At 41.6% G+C, this 14,455-nt stretch overlaps 1 protein-coding gene across 1 annotated transcript in view; it reads left to right on the top strand.

Annotated features, from left to right (window-relative positions):
• The window catches only part of LOC129708122 (dynein axonemal heavy chain 9-like), a 295,482-nt gene that overhangs the window by 166,820 nt on the left and 114,207 nt on the right, over positions 1-14,455 (top strand). The window contains exons 49-51 of the mRNA XM_055653686.1: positions 5,807-6,067; positions 9,537-9,962; positions 10,665-10,784. Coding sequence (XP_055509661.1) covers positions 5,807-6,067; positions 9,537-9,962; positions 10,665-10,784 — 807 coding nt within the window. The remainder of the gene's footprint in view (positions 1-5,806; positions 6,068-9,536; positions 9,963-10,664; positions 10,785-14,455) is intronic.

Genomic DNA, 14,455 nt, shown 5'->3' with positions numbered 1-14,455 from the left:
TAACTGCGTCTCAGTACGCATGGCAGTAATAAACTTAACTAAACTAAGGCACGGTGGCCCAGTGGTAGAGTTGCTGCCTTACTACGCTTACAGCGCTGGAGACCTGTGTTCAATCCCGCTGTCTGTATGGCGATAGTACCTTCTCCCCGTGACAGCGTGGGTTTTCTCCAAGATCTTCGGTTTCCCCCCACACTCCAAAGACATACAGGTTTATAGGTTAATTGGCTTGGTATAAGTGTAAATTGTCCCTGGCATATGTAGGATAGTGTTAATGTGCAGGAATCACAGGTCAGTGTGGAATTATCCCATTCTCTTCTTCCCCTCACCTGCTCACCAGGGTCAATTTAGAGCAGCCAGTTAAATTCTCAACCCACACCTCGGGAGTGGAAGGAAACCGGTGTGTCTATTTCATGAGTGTAGTTTGCCGTTCCTCGTGTTCTGCTTGAATAGTCTGCAACCCAATGGTGGAATATGAACAGTGTCACACTAATCAACCTTTCCTGTATGCACCTATCGTTTGCAAGCTCTTGCCCCAACCTCTCCGTCCACCTTCATATACTGGCTACTGCTCATCGACTGTTTCAGACTGGGGCAAGGTTTTCAGATTGAAACACAGACTGTCTATTTCAGCAACTCTCCCTTTTTGACACATAGACATAGCTGGCTGTCAACGAGGAATGGGCTTCTGATTAAAGGTCATTGACCTGCACTGTTAACTATCTTTCTCTACGCAGACGCTGTCTAATGTGCTGCTTTCATAGCTTTCCACAATTGTTTTGGATTTTCAGTACATGGATAGCCTTGCTTCTTCGTGATTTTAAAATGCTGCCCAGTGGACGCATCACTTGATTTTCCTTTTGATTGCTACCAATTATCGCTGCATGCCATGGTGTCACTTGCGGGCGGAGCACCAAGGCAAATTCCTTGTATGTAAATACTTGGCCAATAAACTTATTCATTCATTATTCATTCATTCAATATAGACAGGCAGAGTGTAATAAGTAGTTGATCCAATGTCAATCCTTTTATATTGCTGACAAAAGTGATGGTATCTCCTCATCCACCTTTACATGAGTGAAATTATAGTCAGAACTCCATTCAATGTTATCTGTTTATATACATTTTCTTGCACCCACATCAGATATTTGATTTCATGTCTATGAATGTATTAGGATCATTGTAAAAGTGCAGATGTTTTACAGAGGTGCAGTTTTCCAGCAACCATGCCTTTAATTTTCATTCATTACTTTAACATTTTCAGCCATTCTGATTATATTTCTGATGTCCTCCAAACACATTTTCAAATTGCCCTCTCTTGCTGTTATCTCTCCAGTATTTACACCATTATGATGACGGAATATATCGCTCTCCCATAGTCACTGGAATTCTGCCTCCAGGAGGATTTGGTGGTTGAAGAAGGTGGTTGCTGGCAACGTTTGAAGAGTAATTATGGGTGGGAATAAAACGTTGTCCCGTTAGCTCTGCCATCATGCCATGTTTGATTAAAACAAAGACCAGAGATAACCATATAACCATATAACAATTACAGCACGGAAACAGGCCATCTCGACCCTTCTAGTCCGTGCCGAACACATAATCTCCCCTAGTCCATATACCTGCGCTCAGACCATAACCCTCCATTCCCTTCCCATCCATATAACTATCCAATTTATTTTTAAATGATAAAAACGAACCTGCCTCCACCACCTTCACTGGAAGCTCATTCCACACAGCTACCACTCTCTGAGTAAAGAAGTTCCCCCTCATGTTACCCCTAAACTTCAGTCCATTAATTCTCATGTCATGTCCCCTTGTTTGAATCTTCCCTACTCTCAGTGGGAAAAGCTTTTCCACGTCAACTCTGTCTATCCCTCTCATCATTTTAAAAACCTCTATCAAGTCCCCCCTTAACCTTCTGGATAGTTGGATGAACGTGGATGGATCAAACTGAGGAACTTGCAGCCGCACAAATGCAAATTACAAATGATTCCCTAGCAGTGATTTTTATCATTCCAAATTTAGAATGAAAATTATGAAAAGTACTAGAAATATGCATTTGCCAAAATCATTAAACATGTAGGTGTGATTGGAATGATGTGTGTTAGTTAATTATTGGCAGTGGGTGTGCTTATTAAAAATATGTTTTCTTACAATTGGTGCTTCCGAGAAAGACTTTGGTTGTTTCCATGGTAACATCTCTGTGATGCAAGGAGTGGAAAGCTGAGGGGAAAACAAAGCTATTGAGGTATGAAAATGAAAGGTGCAAGAGATAAAGAAGAAATTAAAACAACCTCGTGGTGATCTAGGCAACAAAAATGTTTGACGTCTAATAGTTCAAGTATACGTCGGAAAGTTTAAAAATGTATTTACACTTCTTGGCCATCGAGTCTTTCATGTGAAAAATGGTGCACAAGTCACAACAACACAAGATGAAGTTAGATCAATCGAGTGGCCGATGAATGATGCAGCACAGGTCTCGGTGTTTAGTGTTGGGATTCATGTCTGCCTTATCAAACCAATGGTGCTTTCATGACTGGGAATCTTGCATTTGACTTGTAATTATGAAAACATTCATGTGCTTTTTCTCACTTTTTCGGGTGGCACAGTAACGCAGCGGTAGAGTTACTTCCTTACATCAATTACAGCGCCAGAGATCCGGGTTTGAACCCGTCCAAGGGTGCTGTCTGTACGCAGTTTGTCCGTTCTCCCCGTGACTGTGTGGGTTTCCTCCGAGATCTTCGGTTTCCCCCCACACTCCAAAGACGTGCAGGTTTGTAGGTTAATTTGCTTGGTATAAGTGTAAATAATGTCCCTAGTGTGTGTAGGATAGTGTTAATGTGCGGGGGTCGCTGGTCGGTGCGGACTCGGTGAGCCTATGGGTCCGTTTCCGTGCTGTATCTCTAAACTAAACAAAACTAAACTAAACTCATGCAAGTGGCAATTGATTCAAAGACTCAATATATGATTGTTCCCAGTTTATTAGAGCCTTAAAATCATACAGCATGGAAACAGGCACTTTGGCCCATCTGATCCATGCCTAACAAGATGCCCCATCAGAGCTGGTGCCATTTGTCTGCTTTTAGCTCAGATACCTCTAAACCTTTCCTGCCTATGTACGTCCAAATGCCCTTTAACTGTTGCTGTTTTAGGTCCCACTGACATCTACCCACCACTCTGAGAGAAAAAGTTACTCTATTAAAGGCTTCTATTAAACCTTTCCCCTCTCATTTTTGACCTATGCCCTCTAGTACCTGCCTATGTTGTTTAAATGCTGTTTTAGCACCTGCCTCAACTACCTTCTCTGGCAGTTCATTTCACATCCCCACCACCGTCTGTGTGGTCCCTCAGGTTCCTATTAAATCTTGCCCCATTCAGCTTAAAACGATGTTGCCTAGCTTTCACTACCCTGGGAAAAAGAATATGTGCATTCACCCTATCTATTCACCTCGTTTTATATACACCCCTATAAGATCACCTCTCACCATCTTGCTCATGGAAGGGTAAACTCCTAGCCTGCCCAACTGTTCCTATATCTCAAGCTCTCGAGCCCTGGTAACATCCTCACAAATGTTCTCTGCATTCTAATCTGCTCAGGGGAATGTGATAAAACAGAGAGGTCTTGGTGGCCAAGTACATACTTTCCTGAAAGTAGTATCGCAGGAAGATGGGATGGTGAAAAAGACTATTGGCATTCTGGCCTTCATTTGTTAGCTAATAGAGTATAGACGTTGGGACGTTAAGTTCCAGTTGTATTGCACAGGGCACTGATGAGGCTGCACTTGGAGTCCTGTGTCCTTTTTTGGTCACCCTACTATAAGACTGACCCTTTTTAATTTTCAGTACAGTGGTATTGTAAACCTTGGCAGATCTGTAGCATGTCCCGTTACAACCTGATGCTTATGGCAGAGAAACATCTATTGTCATACGGAGCAGACATCAGTATCAGGCGATAACTTCCAAGTTCATGTCAGTAAATTATTCTGTGTGACCTTGAGCATTGTAGTTCTTTGAGTCATGGGCAAATATTTGCCAGTTTGTTGACATTGCCTTAGGAATTCAATTGCGCACTGCATGTATTTTAAGTGCGGCGGGAATGAATTGTGGCATAAAATTGACCATTAAATGTTACCAGTACCTTATAATGTGTATGGTCTGTCATGAAACCATTAGTTCGATGCATAGAGTGCTCGTACACCCAAACTCCACAAAGGTGATAACATTCATATTTAATCTCTGCTGACAAAATGGGTAACCATATGGAGCAATCTAGTCTTGTATGTATGGACTACAGACAAGAAAGTGGGTACTTCCAGTAAGACGCATCCAGGCTAGTGCTATATCATTACATAAGTCTTTGTTGGGTTGTCTGAGTTATCGCGATTTTACATGTGATTGCAATTAACAACAGATTTTGTTATTATTGGAGTGATACCTATGGAGCTTTGTTTGAAGAGGGCCTTGGGTATATTGAGGAAGGAACTGCAGATGCTGGTTTACACCAAAGATAGACACAAATGCTGGAGTAACTCAGCGGGAACAAAATTCAGTCTGAAGAAGGGTCTCGACACGGAACGTCCATCTCTCCAGAAATGCTGCCTGTCCCGCTGAGTTACTCCAGAATGTTGCGTCTATCTTCAGTGTATAACCAGCGTCTGCAATTCCTTCTTACACATTGTCATTATATTGCATTGTTTGTGTTTATTCTAGCTGGAAAATAAGATGCTAAAGGATGACCTTTAAGAGGCATTCAAAATTATGAGGGTCATTGATATGCTAGATATCTCAGTCTCATAGTAGAGGAGTGTAGAACAAGGTGGCACAGGTTTAAGGTGAGAGGGGAAGAATATTATAGGAAATGAGAGGGGTGAGGTTTTCACATAGAGGGTGGTGAACATTTGGAGCAACCAACAGAGGTCATAACAGCAGATGATATTACAAAATGTAACAAGCATGTGGACAGGTACTTGGAAAGAAAAGGTGTTGAGGCATAGGCTTAAGGTGAGAGATCGGGATTAGTGTAGATGGACTGTACATGGTCAGCATGGATGAGGCAAGGTTCAAGGTTCAAATTTATTTGTCACATGCACCAATTAAGGTACAGGCTTTAAGGATCAGTTTCTGTGCTGTACACCTCAATGATTCAAAATTCAAAGAGTGGAATTGTGAATGTAAACACAAAATGCTGGAGTAACTCAGCGGGACAGGCAGCATCTCTGGATAGAAAGAATGGATAACGTTTTGGGTCGAGACCCCCCTTTGGTGAAAATAATAATAATTCAGACAGTGAATTGGTGAAAATCTGGAAATAGGTTGAATATGATGTGACATGAGATGCTGTAACAATATATTTCAACTGTCGAACATTGAAATGTCATAGACTGATAGAACAGAAAGCAGGGGAAAAACTGGGAGTATAGTGTTTGGCTGTTTCAGGTTAATTTGGATGGTGGAATTACCAGTAGAACCCAACAGCACATCCAATGAAGATGGATAATCATTGAAGTGAAAATCTTTTAATAAGCAATCGGATGCCTGTTGCAGTTGTGATGGAGAAGAGAGTGGTTCCGGGGCTGTTTGGTGTCAATGAACTTCAGATACCAACATTCATTTGGAAAGCAATAGACTGGTGGGCAGGTAGCAGGAGAAAAATAGAAAGTATATTGGCCACTTCAATGAATGTCAAAGCATTAAGAACTATGGAGAGAATATAAGGACATTAATGTAAATGGGTCTTTGATATTTGAAGGGCTTCTGTGCTCTGTGACAGTATTTGATAATGATCCCTTTATTCATTTGCCATAAATAGGTGGATGATCTCAAAGCTAAACTGGCAGCCCAGGAGGTTGAGCTAAAACAGAAGAATGAAGATGCCGACAAACTGATTGAAGTAGTTGGAGTTGAAACAGAAAAAGTAAGCAAAGAAAAAGCCATTGCGGATGAGGAAGAACTCAAGGTGGCTCACATTGCCCAGGATGTGACTCGAACACAGAAAGACTGTGAAGAGGATTTAGCAAAAGCTGAGCCAGCTCTTCTAGCAGCACAGGAAGCACTTAACACTCTGAATAAGGTAAGAAGTTAAAAGGCACCTTAAAATTAATTTATGGTTTGGATGTAGAAAATTATCCCAAGGGCCAAATCACAAACCATCAGTGGGAAAAGAGACGGCAATCCAATAGAGATGAAGATCAGTTGGAATGGAAGATGAAATAACTTTGCCTGAGCTGGGCAGTGGCAGGGAATAACTGCTTGAATGTGGACTCATTATTCGTCAGGCCAGTTTAATTCTTCTCTTCCTTTCGGGCAGGTACTCTAACGACATTTAACAATTATTTGGACAGGTACATGAATATGAAAGATCTGGGGGGGTCTTATTTTCCGTGCCTTCATGGGGCACCAAGGTTGAAAATGGGTGTGCGGGGAGAGGGTTGAGGGACGACCAGGTGGAGGCGATGGCTGCGATGGGCCTTTATGACCTGTCGGGACTGTGAAATAGTACCAAAACCTGGCAACTAATGTATATAGACTCACGTGCTGTTTTTATGCATTATGTACTGAATGGGCATTGTACTTGAATCCCACTGTACCTTGGTACATGTGATAATAAAGGAACCGTTGATTTGGAGTGATATGGGCTACATATGGGTCGGTGGGACTAATGTAGATGGGCATCTCGTTCGGCATGGGCAAGTGGGCTGAAGGGCCTGTTCCCTTGCTGTATGATTCTATGACTCCTGATATCAAGTAAAATGGCCCTATCATTGCTTAAGTAAAGGACAGAAAGAGGTTATGGGCCCCTCCAATCTTTCCTGTTGTGTGAGATATCAGTCTGTGCAAAAACTGTTTGTACGTACGTACACCTGCGGGAACCTGTATTACTTATTTTATGTAAAGTCCATGAATCTGCAAGAGTAAGACAAACTAAGGACATTGTTAAGCACTATATAAGTATCTGTTCTATCAGGAACAAATTGACATCTAATGACATTTGCCATTTGACTGGAATATCAATGTGCTCTGTCAGTATTGTTGCATAAAGATTACAACCTTCTTCCCTGCATGCATGCTGTATAACATACCTTGCATTCAGTTCCATAGCTACAATAATCAAGTCGTAATTGTAACACATGCACACAGATTAGGGGATTTTTCCAATTGACCTTACCCTAGTTACTTTTGTTTTAATTTACCTTAGAAACGGAATAAAAAACTTCTTACATCAAGTTAACGAATGTAACAATAGATTATGTGTCCTATAAATTTGATTGACTTATTTGAAAAGATGAGCTATACAGCCTTCAGTCCTGTCAAGGCAATGAGCATCTCACAATAATTATAATCATAATCATAATTTATTAGCCAAGTATGTTTTGCAACATACAAGGAATTTCATTTGCCATAGAGGCATACCAATAAAAAGCAACAGAACACATAAAATCCACAGTGACTCCTCCACATTTCTCACTGCCCCTCCACTATCGTTGTACAGTTCTGATAACAGGTCATTAATCTGAAATATTAATTCTTTTTCTCTTTTCACAGATGCTGCCTGACCTGTTAAGTGTTTCCAGTTTTTTTATTTTTTTTTTTTTTTTAAATTAAAGCATTGTACATACATCTTAATCATAATATGCAACATAATACATTTCGTGTACAACTCTTTTTTTTAACTTTAAGCTGTAATAGAAAAAATGAAAAGTGAAAGAAGAGAAGAATGAGGATAGTAGTTTCATATATTCTTTATGTGTAATATTTTGATTTAGCTTAATCAATAGTATTTGGTTTGCAGCTCTGACTGATTCCATTGACAGTTCGTGTTAGGGGAGAAAGGGCAGAGTGTTTAATCATAAATAGCCTGGAGAAAAGATCTATGCTCTTTGTAAACCAGAGAGAACTGTTTAGACTCCCAGGAAACCCAACCATACCTCCATGGAGTAACGATTTCGAACTGACCAAATTCAAACAGGTTGAAATCTGTGGGTGAAATAATAGAATATATTGTTACCCAAACTTCATGCAATTAGAGTCATAGATCAGTGTGGAAACAGGCCCTTCGGCCCAACTTGCCCACACAAGCCAACATGCCCCACCTACACTATTATAAATCCCATTATAAATCCACCTGTCTCTGACTGTAAGGGACCTACATTCATCTTCACTCATCATTTGGTTTTTACATATCTAAATAAGCTTTTACAGTCAGTTTTTATATTCCCCACAAGCTTTCTCTCATGCTCTTTTTCCCCCCCTCTTCATTAACACCTTTGTTCTCCTCTGTTGAGTTCTAAATTTCTCCCAGTCCTCTGGTTTGCTGCTTCCTCTGGCCAATTTATATGCCTCATCTTTGGATTTAACACTATCCTTGATTTCCCTCGTTAGCCACGGTTGAACCGCCTTCTCCGTTCTATTTTCTTGCCAGACAAAATCTTTGAATCTTTAAATATTTGCCATTGCATCTCCACCGTCAACCTCTTAAGTATAATTAGCCAGTCTTTCCTAGCCAATTCCCATCTCATACCTTCAAAGTCTCCTTTCTTTAAGTTCAGGAATCTAGTCTCTGAATTAACGGTGTCACTCTCCATCCTAATGCAGAATTCCAACATATTATGGTCACTGTTGCCCAAGGAGCTTTGCACAACAAGATTGCTAACTAATCCTTCCTTATTACAAAATACCCAGTCTAGGATGGCCTGCCGTCTAGTCAGTTCCTCTACATATTGGCTTAAAATACCACCCAGTATACATTCCAAGAAATCCTCCTCCTCACCGCTGCTACCAATTTGGTTGGCCCAATCTATATGTAGATTAAAGTCACCCATGATACCTGCTGTACCTTTGCCACACACATCCCTAATTTCCTGCTTGATGCTATCCCCAACCTCCCTACTGCTGTGTGGTTGTCTGTATACAACTCCAACAAGAGTTTCCTGCCCTTGGCTGTTTCGCAGTTCTACCCATACCGATTCTACAGCATCCAAGCTAATGTCTCTCCCTGCTATTGCATTAATCAGCAATGCCACCCCATCTCCTCTTCTTTTCTGTCTATCCTTCCTGAACATTGAATACCCCTGCATGTTTAGCTCCCAACCTTGGCCACCCTGGAGCCATGTCACTGTAATTCCAACTATATCATATTCCTTTACTGTTTAATTTGCAAAGTCACAAAAATAATTGTAATGTTTTGTCCCAATATTCACAAATATATATTTTTGCTTGGAAAGGATTTTGGATGCAGTAAAGTAGGTCATTTACACAAGCGTTGTCACAACCTCGCTCACTAACCATTAGCCTCTGATTTCCTTGATCTTGATGTAATCATCAGTGGAGATCCGGCAATTTCAGTTTACAAGCCGGTCGAGGTTTGTGTTACCACTAGAGGGTTTCATTGCACCGTGCTTTTGTGATTCGTGTTGTACAAAATTCAGATTGTCATTCCAAACTTCAAAGCTACCCATTCAGATTGAAAATAATCAGATTTGTAATGTTTCAATACAAAGTCAAATCCATTCTGTTTTACCTGCGACCTCATTTTCTTCCAGACTAACCTGACAGAATTGAAGAGCTTTGGTTCACCCCCCTCGGCAGTGACTAATGTCACAGCTGCCGTGCTGGTTCTCACAGCCGTCGGGGGCAAGATACCCAAGGATCGTAGCTGGAAGGCCGCAAAGATTATGATGGCAAAAGTGGATGCTTTCCTCGAGTCGCTAGTCAGGTTCAATAAGGAGAACATCCATGAGAACTGCCTTAAAGCTATTCAGCCTTACATGCTCGATCCTGAGTTCAACCAGGAGTTCATTTCATCCAAGTCTCTCGCTGCTGCTGGCCTTTGCTCCTGGGTTGTCAACATTGTGAGGTTTTATGAAGTCTACTGTGATGTTGAGCCCAAGCGTAAAGCCTTAGCCAAAGCCAATGCAGAATTAGCTGCTGCCCAGGAGAAACTGACCATCATAAAAAGCAAGATCAATGTAAGTAAAAACAAAGGGCAAGGTTTATATTTATCACAGCACCAGATGGATGTTTCCTGATAGACACAGACTGCAGGAGTGTATTCCTTGACAGTGCTACCTAATTAATGCAGAGGCTTAAAACAAAAGTTATATCAAAACATTTAAAAGTTCTAAACATTAGTAAGGTCTGTTGAAAATCTCTGCACCGTCTGATGATTGTATCCACCATCTTTGACGTAACACGAGGGCAGCACGATGGCGCAGCGGTAGAGTTGCTTGCCTTACAGCGCCAGAGAACCGGGTTTGATCCTGACTATGGGCGCTGTCTGTACGAGTTTGTACGTTCTCCCCATGACCTGCGTGGGTTTTCTCCGAAATCTTCGGTTTCCTCCCATACACCAGAGACGTACGGGTTTGTAGGTTAATTGGCTTGGTAAAATTGCAAACTGAAGGGGCGGAGGTGATACTAAGACTATTTCAATCATTCGGTTTGAATGAAATAATCAGAATCATTTTCATGGAGGATATTTGACAAGCTGCAGTTGTGTTTCTCTAAAACGTGATGAAAGATTGAGGGAAGAAATATCAGGCAGCCTTTATTCCATTACTGAATTCCTGTTTTGTAGTGAAGGCTCGATGGGCCGAATGGCCTACTCCTGCACCTATTGTCTATTGTCTATTGTAATACTGATTGATGTCTCTTTTCTTGTTCTTTAATAGCAACTGAATGAAAATCTAGCTAAACTAACAGCAAAATTTGAACAGGCCACTGCAGATAAACTGAAATGCCAACAAGAAGCTGAATCGACAGCACGGACTATCGGCCTCGCTAATCGACTGGTAAGGTTCCTTCCCTGCAAACATTTCTGTGCTCACTGGGGGTATTCAATCGAGCATTAACCACAACATTTGCTGGGCCACATTTTCTGAAACGGCGATGTCTTTTTAATTATACAACAGACGATTTAGTTTAGATTAGATATACAGTGCGGAAATAGGCCCTTTGGCCCACCGAGTCCGCACCGAGCTGCGATCCCCGCATATTAACACTATCCTGCACACATGAGGTACAATCTATTCTAACACCAAGCCAATTAACGTACAAACCTGTATGTCTTTGGAGGGTGGGAGGAAACCGAAGATCTCTGATAAATCCCATGCAGTCACAGGGAGAAAGTACAAACTCTGTACAGACAGGACCCGTAGTCAGTGTAAGGCAGCAACTCTACCGCTGCACCACCGTGCCATCCATAGATGCCATCTCACAGAATCGGTCAATATGCTCTCTACTGTACATCTTTAGAAATTCAAGAGGGAATTCATTGACTTACATAATGTATTGAGGACTAAATATCCTCAATCTTCTAAGGAAGTAGAGGTGTTGATGGGCTTTCTTTATGATTGCATCAATCTGCTGGGTCCTGGATAGATCTTCAGAGATATGCAAGCCCAGGAATTTTAAACTTTTGACTCTCTCCACCACCGATGAAGATAGGTTTATGGAACCCGGAGCAACAATCAGTTCTCTGGTTTTACTGATGTTTGAAGCAAGGTTGTTGTTCTGGCACCGTATGGTCAGTCGATCAATATCCTTCCTCTACTCTGACGCATCTGTATTTGTCGTCCAACAATGGTGGCGATGTCGGCCAATTTGAAGATGGAGTTGGAACTAAATTGGTCTGGCTAAACAGTCATGGGTGGGTGAGCACACCGCCTTGAGGTGCGCCCGTGCTGATGGCTATCGAGCAGGATGTATTGCTGCCTATTTGTAAATTATTATGGTCTGTTGATGATCCTGTTGCAGGGAATGTAGACAATAGACAATTGGTGCAGGAGTAGGCCATTCGGCCCTTCGAGCCAGCACTGTCATTCAATGTGATCATGGCTGATCATCCCCAATCAGTACCCCGTTCCTGCTTTCTCCCCATATCCCCTGACTCCGCTATCTTTAAGAGCCCTATCTAGCTCTCTCTTGAAAGCATCCAGAGAACCTGCCTCCACCACCCTCTGAGGCAGAAAATTCCACAGACTCACAACTCTCTGTGAGAAAAAGTGTTTCCTCATCTCCGTATTAAATGGCTTACCCCTTATTCTTAAACTGTGGCCCCTGGTTCTGAACTTCCCCAACATCGGGAACAACAAAATGTAAAATTAAATATGATCAGAATAAGGTCATAAGTGGCAGCAGAATTAGGCCATTCAGCCCATCAAGTCTACTCTGCCATTCAATCATTGCTGATCTATCTCTCCCTCATAACCCCATTCTCCTGCCCCATAACCTCTGACACCCATACTAATCACAAATCTATCTCTGCCTTAAATATATCCACTGACTTTGCCTCCACAACCTTCATTGACAAAGAATTCCACAGATCCACCACCATATAAGAATAGATAATGAGTGGGAAACTGAGGTCATTTACACTGCTTTATGAATGAAACTATTCAATGATAGCCATCTCACAGAATTTTTGAAACATAATAGATCTACAGTGACATCAATATTATTTTAATGATTTGATGTTGTAAGCTTTAAAATAATCTATACAAGTCAGGAAAAAGCAATTCATCAAAACATTAATACCTTGAAAGAGGTTTCAGCATTGATTCAGTTTAAATTGTTTCAATATTGTAACCTTTTTTTGCTAAGACAATTCCATTACAATTCCTGTCAATGAGTAATTGGAAGAATTATGGTCATGATCAATGAAGTGGTATCGGTCAGTAAAATGAGTGGGGAAAATAATTTATATTGACCATGATGTTCTATGCACAGCATGTATTAGACACCAGGAGAAATTCTAGCTTCATGCTCTGAACACAGAAGTCATCAGTTCTGCCCATAATCAGTAATTGACTAGAAACCCATCATCATTAATACTTTTCTGGATATGCTTAGTTTAGTTTAGTTTAGAGATAACAGTGTGGAAACCGTGCCTTCAGCCCACCAAGTCTGCATAGACCAATGATCACCTGTGCACTAGTTCTATGTTATCCCAGTTTCTCACCCTACACGCTGGGGACAATTTACCAGTTAACCTACAACCTGCTCATCTTTGGAATGTGGGAGGAAACCGGAGCACCTGGAGAAAACCCACACCTTCACAGGCGGAACGTACAAACTCCTTTCAGACAGCGCCCATAGTCGGGATCACACCCCCGTCTCTGGATCTGTAAGGCACCAACTCCACCGCTGCTTCACTGTGCCCACGTGCTCCACTGTGCTGCCTCTCTGCGCCACTGTGTCGCTTATAAGGGGTGTTATTAGAATTGTGTTCTACTCACCAGATCTCACTTCAGTGATATAACCCTAATTATATTTGCAAAGGAGTTAACTAGAAGTCAAATGAAATTGTTGGCAAAAACAGTCAGATGCATTCTGAATAATAATTTCTTATAGAAATGTTTTGAATGAAAATACCTGTCAAATACTAACTGGCTTTTATCTAATAAATGTCTTAAAAGCCACTCGGAGATCATGGGCACCTATTTATAGTGCAGGCATTAGGAGAGAAGATTGAAACTTATCCAAAAGGATAGATTTTGTGGAGGCTGTAAGATAATGAGAGGATTAGAAAGGCAGACGTGGTGTTGAAGGAAGACATTGAAGGAAGGAGGATTGGGAAAAGTGGAGCTTGCTGCAAAGTCCTACAGGTGATACCAGGTGCTGCAGGTTAACACAGAGGATTATATGTGATTGGGTTTAGACTTTCTGCCCTGTAGGGTCTTGAGGAAGGTATGATTGAAAGTTAAGCAACTCCAGACTTATGGACAAATAGGTGGAGCTAGATGTAAGAGGACATGTTAGTTGCTTTTCATGCTAATCTCTTGGTAACGTACCATACGATAACACTTTATTCATCCCCAGAGGGAAATTGGTCTGTAGACAGTCACAACACAACAAGGTACACAAAAACTTGAAATTAACAGTGAAAACATAAAGAAAAAGACAAGCAACTGTTGTTTGGCTGCCGTGTGCACAGCGCCTAGACTGGAACAAACGCACAAACAAACACAGACGTATCCCCTGGGCAGAGGATTCTAAACTAGAGTGTCCCCTCCCTCCCCGATGCCGGGTCCTCCTTTGTTCTCCCCCTGTCCCTCACAGTGGTCCCCCCCCCAAGCAGGGTCCCTATTATTCTTCATGCCGTTCCCCCCACGCTGAGTCCCAATTGCAAAACATACTTGGCTAATAAAGTATGATTATGATATGATTATGATTGTCTTCCTCTCCCCCTCACGTTCATCAACCGTGAGGCCCCGCCTTCACCGAGGCTCATGTTGCCACCGTCGAGGCCCCACTGCCACTGAGGCTCCCGCACTCAAGTCAAGTCAAGTCAAGTTTATTTGTCACATACACATACGAGATGTGCAGTGAAATGAAAGTGGCAATGCTCGCGGAACAACAAAACAACCAAATTATAAACACAATCATAACACACATATTATTTTACATAATAAATAATAGAAGGAAAAACGTTCTGTACAGTTAGTCCCTGGTGAGAAAGGCG

The sequence above is a fragment of the Leucoraja erinacea genome, chromosome 23 (genome assembly GCF_028641065.1).
Source record: "Leucoraja erinacea ecotype New England chromosome 23, Leri_hhj_1, whole genome shotgun sequence".
NCBI lineage: Eukaryota > Metazoa > Chordata > Chondrichthyes > Rajiformes > Rajidae > Leucoraja > Leucoraja erinaceus.
Note: the sequence above shows the minus strand (reverse complement) of the source record. Positions and strands in the feature narration are given on the sequence as shown.